This window comes from Pongo abelii, chromosome 1, assembly GCF_028885655.2.
Source record: "Pongo abelii isolate AG06213 chromosome 1, NHGRI_mPonAbe1-v2.0_pri, whole genome shotgun sequence".
NCBI lineage: Eukaryota > Metazoa > Chordata > Mammalia > Primates > Hominidae > Pongo > Pongo abelii.
In genome coordinates, this window is record NC_071985.2 from 33,820,598 (window position 1) to 33,833,155 (window position 12,558).

Below are 12,558 nucleotides of genomic sequence, written 5' to 3' on the forward strand. Positions count from 1 at the left end.
TTTTTAATGGCCTTTTATTCCTGGTCACTAGTCTAGTTTTTTCTTTCATTTTCTTACTTGCCCACACAACTTTCACATAACTGTCATAAAGAGGAAGAAGGGTGTAAGATAATTACAGTCTTAGTAATTCTGAAATTATGCTTTGCCTAATATTTTCTTTCATTGATAATATAACCTATTTTCCACATATATTAAGTTCTCCCTCCTCCCATTTTTTTTAAAATTATGGGAAGAAGCAAAGAAATAAACATATATAGCACACTTTAAACAGAACTGTTACTTAAATAACTGAAAACGCATTGACATAATCATTTTAATTTGATTTAATTGATAAATAAATACAAGAGAACTGTTGTGAAACCACTGGCAATATAGTAAATTTTAAAGATTTTATTTCGACTTCACTCACTTATATTTCTTGGAATGGGGATATATACACTATTCGCCAATAAATGCTAATGCTTTAAATTTACAATTACCCTATTTGTAGAAACCTGAAGATCATTCCAATTAAATGAAAAAAAAAATTGTACAAAAACGTTCTTTTGCTCTTACAATTCAAAATACACTCAAATTCACATTCTTACAGCAGCCAAAACCTTTAACCCAAAATTCAGAACTGCAGTCCTACAAGTAACAAAATAGTGTTTTAATTTAATTATCATGATTGTTAACACTGAAAAAAAAAACATGGTGGCTCCTAAAACAAGACAGGTTAGCAAATGGTACGGCTTTCCCTTCTGGGCACTCAAAGCTTTGCCCTTGATTATTATTTTTATTTCATCTTTTCAAACACAGACAATTGCTCCAACTTGAAACTTTCAATGGAATTTTGGCATTTAATATTGCTAATGCTTGCTAAGATTTAAGAACTCCCAATGATGAGAATCAGAAAATGACGCACGACTAAATTAAAATCATCCTAAAAGACTTACTACATAGTGGTATCTGGTATTCAATATCAATAGTGTTTTTGAATTACATGATATGTTTTTCACAAACATAGCACCTCATCAAATATCTGGTAAACACTTTGCAATCACAATAAGGGTTGGGAGACCAAGTTCCAAAGACAATTATGTGATTCACTTAAAGGTAACATTGCAAGACAAGTCTCAGGCATAATGAAGATTAGGAATGCAGTCCGCTGGTTCCCATGATCTAAAGGGATGCTCACCTATATGGGCACCATCCTATTAAGACGTGGTAACATGTTTCCCAACCAAAAAAAGTCGGTAAGTGTTAAAATGGACTCCTGCTTTATAAATGATCTGTTAAATGTACTTGTAAAATTAAAAAAATTTCCAAAATGTCAAAAGAGATATGATTATTGTATCTCATTATTCCAACCAATTCTGTTAAAAAGATACTAAACGAAGTCCAATTTTATCTTGTAAAGTTTTAGTGTAAAAACTAATGTATTGAAATTCAGTAAAGTTTAACTTTCATCTAAATGTAACGAAACAACTACTCATTTTGGTGAGTTTTCACAAGCTGTACTCCTGACCTGAAGAATCACTTTTTTTATGCCGAGGAGATGGAGTAGTCTTTGTAGGAGATGGGGACGCAGTACCAGGTGAGTCAGTTCCTCCGTCGGAAGTACTTGGTGATGATGCCAGATAGGGAACTTTCTTTCTTCCAAGGAATCCTCCCCCTTCAAATCCTCCTTTTTTCCTAAACTCTATTTTATTTTCATTTTCATCTTCTGATGACCTTTTCTTGGATTCTGAAAAGCCTTCAGCTATTTTATGCACTTCCAATCCACTATCCAATTCTCTCAAACTTTTTATTTCTACTCCAGGAGACTTTCTCTCAGATATATTACATTCCCCTGTTGCCCCTTTCACTTCAGCTTGTATTGGACCCAAGTTACCATTCTCAGGGACAGCTCTTTCTACATTTCTGTTCAAATTAATAGTCTGGAAGTCTCTATAACTGTGAAAGCTCTCAGTCCTTCTTGCCCTTGCTAATAAAGGACTTTCTCTGTAAGGCCTCATGGCACCGTAAGTAGCTGCTTCATGGGTGGTATCATGGTGCTGAAGCTGAAGGCTGAAATACAGTTTTTAAAAATGACAGTTCAGATTTCACTCTGTGATTTCTCAGGAACATATTAATTAAACAACCAATAAAACACACTATATAAATATATAAAGTGTATTATATCCATATTTCTCTTTGTAAAAATATACTTATGAAGTACTCTTTATTATATAGATGGTATATAAAATTACCAATGCAAATAATACCATCATATATTCACAGACATGCTGAATTTTTGAACAGCTAAAAAAAAGATGGGAGGAAAAATCCTTGAAACCAATATGAAACCAACATAATTCAGTATTTAGCCCTTGGTTCTTCAGACTTTGGAATTTATCAATATGATAACTAAAAAGACATTATGGAACTTTGTATTAAAATTACATAATGCTTAAATGTAAGACTAGACAATATAATAGAATCACAGATAAATATTGTCCCTGAGACAGGACAATAATTAAAGCTTCACATACTGACCAAGGTGACACGTGATGTTCCTAATTTCCTTTGAATAAATTCTTGATCACATAATAGGCTTCCAATTTGGCAGCAATTCACAAAATAAGTTAAAAGGCAAAAATGTTTTTCTATGAAAAGAACCAGATATGCCTATCAAGAAATTTGGTAAAACTGTTAAAAAGTTAACATAATGTCTGAATTTAAAATGTACCTTGAAAAGTATGGCCTTCTAGAACAACTATGTGATTACAATATTTCAGTCAATTTCCCCAAAAGAAATAAATTTTGTTTATAATACCCAACTCTTTAACCTACCTAGAATTTGATTCTCGTAAGTGGCTATGTTGAACTACGGAAGTTGCCGGACTGATGTTAGGAGTAGCACAGCGAGATGTGCTCAAATCACATTGATCCAGTAATTTGAGTAGCTCTTCTTCGGTTGGACCACCTACATCTTAGGAGAACAAATAGTCATTAAAATCACTTAAGTGAAAAGCTTAACCTTGTGACAAACATCTTTCTGTATGAGAACCTACCCTTATCTTCACTTTTGTTAACCATATCCATAGCAGTGGTCAGATCCCACATTTGAATACTGCCATTTGTATGGCCTGTGAACAAGTAGCGCCTTGGTCTTGAGCCCATCCTACTGGATCCCTCACATTCCCTCACTGTAAATGAGGATATTGTAGTACAGTCAACAGCCTGGATCTCACATATTCTGCAAAAGAAAAGCAGAAAGAGCCCTGATGGGAATGAGCAATTATTTAAAAAGAAGCTATGAAACTAAAAAGACAGAAAGAAAGAAAGAAAGAAAGAAAGCAAACATGTTATACTAGAAAAGACTTTTAAAAAATCATTTAAAATTTATGTGTAAATCTTTAAAATCTGAAACCAGAAGAAATATACAGCTCTATGGAGATGGCCCATATTGTATCCATCATTAGAATAATACTCTCAACTTTAAAAAAAGATTTTTGACTTTTTAGTTGATTTTCATAAAAGATAAAAGAACCTGAGAGAGAACAATTATTATCCACATTGACGAATGAGGAAACCAAGGGATAACATTAGCAAATGATTTTTCCAAAGTCATGTAAGGGCTAACTGAATTGTACTTGACTGAATTAGTTATCCCAGCCTACTTCAAAAGAGTTGAGGGAGTTTATTAAAAAAGAAAAATCAGTATAGGCAAACGCAAGGTCAAAAAAATAGACAAAGAAAAAATACAATCCACATGAATTTGAGAAGCATACAGGAATAGAATACGAAGCTTAGATGAGCTTCCTAGTAGGCCGGACAAAAAGGAGGGAAAAAGATAATTCCTACATGCCCACATATAGTGATAAAGACTATCCTAGTCTCATTCTTGATCTCAAGGTTTGTGAATACAGGAATAAACAAACCAAAGTATTTTTCCTGTACTCTCATGCAACAATCAACTCTGAGGAAAGTGAAAGTTTACCTCCAAATGCCCTTTTAGTTATGTGGGCTCTTGGCTGGATCTAGAAACCAAACTGACACCACACAGACTGACAAGAGAGAAGCATATACATTTTATTAGTTTTACATGTACATGGGAATCTTCACAAGAGAGTGAGGTCCAAAGAAGTGGCCAAAGCAAGATGCTTTTATACAATTTAGACAAAGAATGATAAACTGTAGAACAAATGACAGGATAAAGAAAATCTGACTAGAGGCAGTAAATTTCTGAATCACTAGAAGATATACATCTATATTATATATATTTAATATATATTACATATATACTAAATATATGTAATATATATTTAATATATATTAAATATGTATTATATATATACATTCTATATATAGAGAGAGAGAGAGAGAGAGTGGGACAATGTAAAACTAGTGGAAGGTAAGCATATTCACTCAGGTCCACTGCAGCCCCCAGTTCCCACTCTCTTGTCCTGGTACAGGGAGGATAAAAATCCCAGAAAATCTTTTGGCTTGCTGCATGTAGGAATAGAGAGGTCAGCTATCCCCTTCTGAAATGACAATTTCTCCAATGTTTTCACCTCAAAATAATCAATATGCCAATTTGACATATTTTGGGGCAGAATGTCCTTCACTCCTTGGCAACAAAAAGGGTTCTGTGACCAAATGGGGTGGAGGGGTTCACTAAACACCAAGCAAGCAATCGATTCTGCAGCAGACACCAGCTAAGTGTCCTCTAACACTTAGTGTTAGACACTTAGTGTCAATTTAATTCTGACACTATCTGTCATATCACATGGGTAGAAGACTCGGTCTCACAAAGCTGAGCCCTACTTCAGAGGCTGATCACAAGCCTCAGGTTATTTTGCCTGTGCTTCTAACTGACTGACTGTAAATCAGGGTTCCCACAGCCTCCTCCTTAGGTTCAACTAATTTGCTAGAGTGGCTCACAGAATTCAGAGAAAAGCTCACATTTACTGGTTAATTACAAAGGATACAGATGAACAATAGATTCCCAGGGTAAGATGTGTGGGAAGGAGCATAGAGCTTCCATGCCCTCCCTGGGCATGCCACCCTTCAGAACCTCCAGGTTTTCGGCTATCTGGAAGCGCTCTGAACTCAGTTATTATTATTATTTTAATGGAGGCTCCATTACATAGGCATGATTGATTAAATCATTGGCCATTGATGATCAACTTAGCCTTCAGCTCCTCTCCCCTTCTCAAAGGTTGCGGGGTGGGGCTGAAAGCGCCAACCTACTCCCATCTTGGTCTTTCTGGTGACCTGCCATCAGTCAACTCATTGGCATACAAAAAGACACTTATCATTTGGAAGACTTTCAGAATTTTTGAAGGAATATACCAGGAAACAGAGACAAAGACCAAATATATATTTCACAATATCACACAAAGGAAATTATTATTATTAGTTTTAGATGGAGTTTTGCTCTTGTTGCCCAGGCTGGAGTGCAATGGCGTGATCTCGGCTCACTGCAACCTCTGCCTCCTGGGTTCAAGTGATTCTCCTGCCTCAGCCTCCTGAGTAGCTGGGATTACAGGCGTGTGCCACCACACCTGGCTAATTTTGTATTTTTAGTAGAGATGGGGTTTCTCCATGTTGGTCAGGCTGATCTTGAACTCCCGACCTCTGGTGATCTGCCCACCTCAGCCTCCCAAAGCGCTGGGATTACAGGCGTGAGCCACCGCACCCAGCCTGGAAGTTTTTAATATTTCGCAAATATAAAGTTTGAAAGAATTATTTTCATTGGCATTATCAGATTTTAAAATTTCCCCTTTTTTTTAGTTGCTAGGGTTTTTTAAAATCATAAATAGGTGACGAACTATCAGATTTTATTCCTGTATTTATCAAGATGATCATAATTTAGTGAATCACATTTATTTTTAAATAATGTCTGTAAATTGATTTAAAATGTTCAACAACTCCCTCCTCAGAGTCCTGTTTATGTTTCAAATAAAACAAATCAACATTTGTATGCATATGAAAACTTGGGTTTCAGAAAATACCCTCAGAAGCAAAGTTTCTCTCTGACCTGCAAGGCAAGCCATACAGACAATCTTCTTTTTCCCCAAGGTGGCTCACAGAAACCAGAACCCTCTTTCCCCAAAGCTAGCCATGAAGCATAAAAATACTACCCTAACATTTCCTTATCTTTCTGTGAACAGCTAGCCATAAAGAAATTAAGGCCCTCACTACAGAGGGGTTCTGCCCCATCCCTGGGAGAAAGGAATGCCACACAGAGACAATCTCTGCTGGAGTTCCCTACTCAGTCTATTTCTGTTAACTTACAACTTTTTGTCCAGTCACAGTTCTACATGGCTGTCCCTGCTTCTTCTAACCTAAGCATAAAAATGGACGCTTTTCCTTGTGTCTTTGGGTCTTCATTCTGAAGGCTCTCGTGTCATATAAAAGTATAATAAAATCAATTTGTAATGTTTTCTCTTGCTAGCCTATCTTTTGTTGTAGGGGTATCTGCTGTGACCCTTCTGCTTCCACAAAACAAACATAATTTTGATTTTTTCCCCCTATGTAGATTTCTTTTTCTTTTTTTTTTTTTCTTGAGACGCAGGCCCGCTCTGTCGCCCAGGCTGGAGTGCAGTGGCGCGATCTCAGCTCACTGCAAGCTCCATCTCCCGGGTTCACGCCATTCTCCTGCCTCAGCTTCCCAAGTAGCTGGGACTACAGGCACCCGCCACCACGCCTGGCTAATTTTTGGTATTTTTAGTAGAGACAGGGTTTCACCGTGTTAGCCAGGATGGTCTCAATCTCCTGACCTTGTGATCTGCCCGCCTCGGCCTCCCAAAGTGCTGGGATTACAGCCGTGAGCCACCGTGCCCGGCGGGATAGATTTCTTAAAACTACTCCTTTATTTAAAATTTTCTACAAGGTTTTTTCTTGCTTCTTTTAAATAACACCCTTTCAGTTCACTTCTCACTATTAAGAGCCTGAACTGTCCTTAAACAAAATCTTTGGTTCACTATAGCTTTATAAAGGGCTAATTTTCTATTCAATTCTACAGAGTAATTTCTGCATGTTATTTTTGTAACTACAGCTTTTCCTTTGGAATCATGAACTTAAAAATTATAAAATTTGTTTTATCATGCAGAAATTGCAGTGTTACTGTTAGAAATAACAGAAAGGGAGATATTAGAAATAACAGAAGAGGGGACATTAGAATTGAATAAGTAAATATGATATACTACATTGTTAGAGAATGTTATGATACCAGTTTTAATAACATTTGGCAATTTCTTCACTAAATATGCAGAGAACACTACATCACAGTAATTTATGCAATTTGAGATAAATGAACTTTGATGTAAAAAATTCATCTCTCAAAGAATTTATTCATCAAAGTATTAACAGATATGTTGAAAATGCAGCCATAAAATTTTAAAATCAACAGGATTAGTAACATTAAAATGAAAATAAAATGATTCTATATGTAGAAAACCCCACAGTCTCTGCTAATAACTTCAGCAAAGTTTTAAAATACAAAATCAATGTACAAAAATCAGTAGCATTTCTATACACCAATTAACATTAAAACTGAGAGCCAAATCAAGAATGCAATCCCATTCACAAAAGCCACAAAAAGAATAAAATACCTAGAAATACAGCAAACCAGAGAGGTGAAAGATCTTTACGACAAGAATTACAAAAACACTGCTCAAAGAAAGCAGACAACACAAACAAGTGGAACAATATTCCATGACCACGGATAGAAAGAATTAATATTGTTAAAATGGCCATGCTACACAAAGTAATTACATCAATGCCATTCTTATCAAACTACCAACGACATTTTTCACAGAATTAGAAAAAACTATTTCTAGGCCGGACGCAGTGGCTCACACTTGTAATCCCAGCACTTTGGGAGGCGGAGATGGGCGGATCATGAGGTCAGGAGATGGAGACCATCCTGGCTAACACAGTGAAACCCCATCTCTACTAAAGATGCAAACAATTAGCCGGGCGTGGTGGCATGCATCTGTAATCCCAGCTACTCAGGAAGCTCAGGCAGAAGAATAGTGTGAACCTGGGAGGCGGAGCTTGCAATAAGCCGAGATTGCACCACTGCACTCCAGCCTGGGCAATAGAGTGAGACTCCGTCTCTTAAAAAAAAAAAAAAAAAAAATACCTAAAATTCATACGAAACCAAAAAAGAGCCCAAATAAAATAGCCAAAGCAATCCTAAGCAAATGAACAAAGCCAGAGATGTCACACTACCCAACTTTAAACTATTCTACAAGGCTACAATAACCAAAACAGCATGGTACCAGTACAAAAACAAACACATAGACCAAAGCAACAGGATGGAGAACCCAGAAGACAAAGCCATACACTTAAAACCACCTGATCTTCAACAAAGCTGATAATAAACAATGGGGAAAAGACTCCCTATTCAATAAATGGTGCTGGGATTACTGGCTAGCCATTTGCAGAAGATTCAAACTCAACCCCTTCCTCTTACTACATACAAAAATCAACAGAAGATGGATTAAAGACTTAAATGTAAAACCTAAAACTGTAAAAACCCTAGAAGGAAACCTAGGAAATATCAACCTGGACATCAGCCCTAGCAAAGATTTCATGACAAAGACTCCAAAAGCCAACTGCAACAAAAACAAAAATTGACAAGTGGGACCTTATTAAAGTAGAGAACACTTGCGCCACAAAAGAAACTATCAACAGAGTAAACAGACAACCTACAGGATAGGAGAAAATATCTGCAAACTAAGCATCTGACAAAGGTCTAATATCCAGCATCTATAAGTAACTCAAATCAGCAAGTAAAACATGACTCCATTAGAAAGTGGGCAAACGACACGAACAGACACGTCGGGAGGTTGCAGTGAGCCGAGATCATGCCACAGCACTCTAGCCTGGCAACAGAGTAAGACTCCGTCTCATTCATAAATACATAAAATGAAAACAATAACCTTCCTAATGGACTATTAACAGGAATGTTACTTTTTTCATTTGTTTGACATGCAAAAAACTTCTTCCCTGTAACTTTTAAGTTCTGGGGTACATGTGCAGGATGTGCAGGTCTGTTACACAGGTAAACATGTGCCATAGTGGTTTGCTGCACAGATCAACCCATCACCTAGGTATTAAACCCAGCATCCATTAGCTATTCTTCCTGATGCTCTCCCTCTCCCTAGCCCCCCCCACCCCCAACAGGCTCCTTGTTGTGTGTTGTTCCCTCCCATGTGTCCATGTGTTCTCATCGTCAAAAAAATTTGTTTAAAGCAGAGGAATGCTGAAGCAAAATCTGAGGTTATAAATAATAATTTTAAAAGTAGTAAAATTTCAGTCAATAGAAAAGGAAGAGGAAATTAACTTCTACTGTACATCTATTATGGTTAGGTACTATGCGAGATATTTCATTTTTGAAATTTATTTTATCCTATGATATCCTGCCAAAGTCGTTGAACCTTATTTTATAAAGAAACTGGGATAAGGGAAATAAAATAACTTGAGTTGTATTTACATAGCTAGTAACAGGAAGTGCCAGAATTAGTTCAGCCGTCTGCCAGCAAATTCACTATGTTCTTTAAGTTTGAATAGAAATCATTTCTGAAGACAAAAGCAGAGGAATACTGCCAGTGCCATATAATGGAAGCGTAAGGGCAGCATTCACATACAAATACTGAGGAGACTGCATAAAGACAGGAATCCTGCTCTCACGGAGACAGACAATTTCTCTCCATGTTAAAGTAGATGGAAATAGGTCTAAAACAGAAAAAAAAATGGGTGCTATGTTGCAAGCTGTGCCAAGATTATGCAAATTAGTGTTATTAATATCATTTTTATTTTAAAAGGGGATACTGAATCAGGAAATCTGTAATGTTTTATTTGAGAAACATCAATAATGTATACAGATTTATATGGGATGGAAAATATTTAAGTTCTAGGTTTTTTAAAGATAGAAACTGTTTATAATAACAAAATTAATAAGTATTTATGTTTGGCCATGAAAAAAAGTTCACTGTGTTCTTATTCTATCACTAGTCCCTCCTAACTGTCCACAGCATCAGTGAAACTCTTAAATCCCAGAAAGTAAGCATAAAGTATACTGTCTTAATTTTGAGTTATGATTATGAGATAATAGACTTCTGTCCCAACAATTTGTTTCTAGTAGCACTCTTTGGTCAATATGTCAAATTATGCCATATGTTTTGTAAGACAAAAGGTGGCTTCTGAATACAAATATTTTTACAATAAAGTGTTACCTTTTTCCAGTAGATGAGAGTCTTACAAATAGTTTGTTGGTGATGGGAACAACTTTCTGGATAAACACCTGTTGATCGTCTCGCTCTCCAAAAGGTCCTTGATCAGAAAACAAAAATGTCAAAAAATTAATTAAAATTTTATTTTTCTTTCATTTTACAAAAGGAACATTAATATTAATACAAGAATTTCTTATACGTACCAATATGGTATCACATTTCAGCTCAACATCAGACATGCAATAAATGTATACGGTACTTCAATTGGCATTAAAAAATTTTTAAAGAAATACACAATTATTTCTAAATTATATTTTATATATAACTAAGGCTGTAAAAGCTAAAAGAAAAAATTTCCTAAGGTGCTACATTAACAGTACTAGCAGGAGACCTGTTAAGATATTTACTATCTTTGGGGATGTGCTTAGATTCTTATAACTTAAAAGAGACGTATACATTAAGTCATCTCATGCACTGATTTTACTTTTTAGAAGACAACACACAAAATCTCAAAATATAAAGTGAAACTTCATCAGATGGAATGTAATTAGTTGAAGCTTCTGTTAACCATATTTCTTCTTTTTAAAGATGCAAATTAAAAAAAAACACACACACAATTTTATATAAGGTAATTGGTAAACCAAAAGAGAAAAACACAGTATGAAGATTAAAGTACAGTATAAAATGTACTACTGAGTTGCACCCTGAAGCTTTTCAATCTAAAAGATTCAATTATTTTCACTTTATTGTATTTGGCAAGACAGATAAATAGCCCATTATATTTTAGAAAGATCCTGAACAACAATGTAAAGAAAAAAAGTTTTTGTTTAAAACTTAAACATAAAATTTTAATAATTCTCTTTTCCCATTATACTTAGTAGCTAAAATAATATCAACTTACAATTCATAAAAAGTACTGTAAAAAGATTTACAATAAAAATTTTAAAGACAATATATCCCGAGTTATGTTACATGAATCATACATGTACTTATTAAATGAACCAATGTCATCTTTATTATTAGCTAATACTTATACTGTACTTACTATGTGCCACCGTAAATGCTTTCCAAATATATACTCATTTTAATCACCATAATAACCACATAAGGGAGGTACTATTATTTACCATCTCCATTTTACAGATGAGAAAAATAAGGCACCAACAGATTAGTTAACCAAAGATCTCATAGGTCCTATATGATGGAAGTGGAATTCAAACAAACCGAAGCTGTCTGGCTCTTCAGTATACTATGCAGTTGCTCAATTACTGGAACTTTCTGATCTCTAATTTTATTAAAATGAAATGACAGTCCTCATTCAATAACTCATAAACAAAGTCAAAATAGTGACAATGAATAACTCAGAATAAAATAACTAGGAATGAGAAGACTATAGAACTGTATCTTCTCTCCCCCTGAACTTCATATTGACATGAGACTGACCCATAACCTATTCTTCATACCTTAATTCTTTGCCCTCTCTTCCCCCACCTCCCATTTATAGTTTCCCTTCCCAAACTGGCTCCTTTCCTTGGAATACAAAATATTCCTAGATCTTTCTTAACTTTAATGAGGGAGAAAGTTGGAGGAATAAAAAAAATGACCTTTGATCGCTTCTTGGCCTTTTGGCTAAGATCATGTGTAAAAATATGACCTTTGAACTTCCCTGCCTTCCAACTAGCTCTATTACTTCTTTATTTCATGGTCACCTCCAATATCTATTACCCCATTACCCATTACAATGTAGATTCCACCTTTACCACTCTACTGAATCTGGACTCTACTCTGTTCCACTAATCTATATGTCCATTTGTCTCTGAAGAGATATATATTTTAATACCACTATAAAGAGGAATGAAAAACCTCCCTGGCCCTTTATCTTACTGGGTTTTATAACTAATTTACAGGGCTGTTTATAAATATCTTTTTATTCACAATACACATGCTCTCCCTGAACAATACATCTACTCCTGGGGCTTTCAGGTGCTTCTTATATGCTGAATACTCATAAACATAACTTCTAGTTAAGTTCTTTCTCCAGAAACCAGGTATACCTTCATACCACAGAATAGTATCCATATGCATCATCACTCAAAATATACAAGTCTGATTCATCTTTGTTTTCAAAATAAGTTCTTCTTTCTATGTTTCTTTATTTAGTAAATAATACTCAGCTACTCCATTTCTCAAGAATCTTTAGGGTCACTTTAGACTCCTTCCTCTCTCATGCCTGCCACATCTAGTCAATGACCAACATGCACTTTGGTTAATAAATTCCTCCTTTCTGGTTTCCTTGCTTCACTCTCTCAGGTCTTCACTGTCAAGTCTTCTTGCATGCTCTTGAATG

The 12,558-nt window shown here is 35.4% G+C and overlaps 1 protein-coding gene across 2 annotated transcripts in view; it reads right to left on the reverse strand.

The window, feature by feature from the left end:
* Window positions 1–308: 308 nt before the first annotated feature.
* The window catches only part of KCTD3 (potassium channel tetramerization domain containing 3), a 54,562-nt gene continuing 42,312 nt past the window's right edge, over window positions 309–12,558 (reverse strand). The window contains exons 15-18 of one of the 2 annotated variants that reach the window (XM_002809451.6): window positions 10,215–10,311; window positions 3,036–3,220; window positions 2,815–2,953; window positions 309–2,049 (exon numbers count right to left, since the gene is read on the reverse strand). In XM_002809451.6, coding sequence (XP_002809497.1) covers window positions 1,488–2,049; window positions 2,815–2,953; window positions 3,036–3,220; window positions 10,215–10,311 — 983 coding nt within the window. In that variant the 3' untranslated portion in view covers window positions 309–1,487. The remainder of the gene's footprint in view (window positions 2,050–2,814; window positions 2,954–3,035; window positions 3,221–10,214; window positions 10,312–12,558) is intronic. The other variant, XM_054520413.2, reaches the window with a different exon arrangement.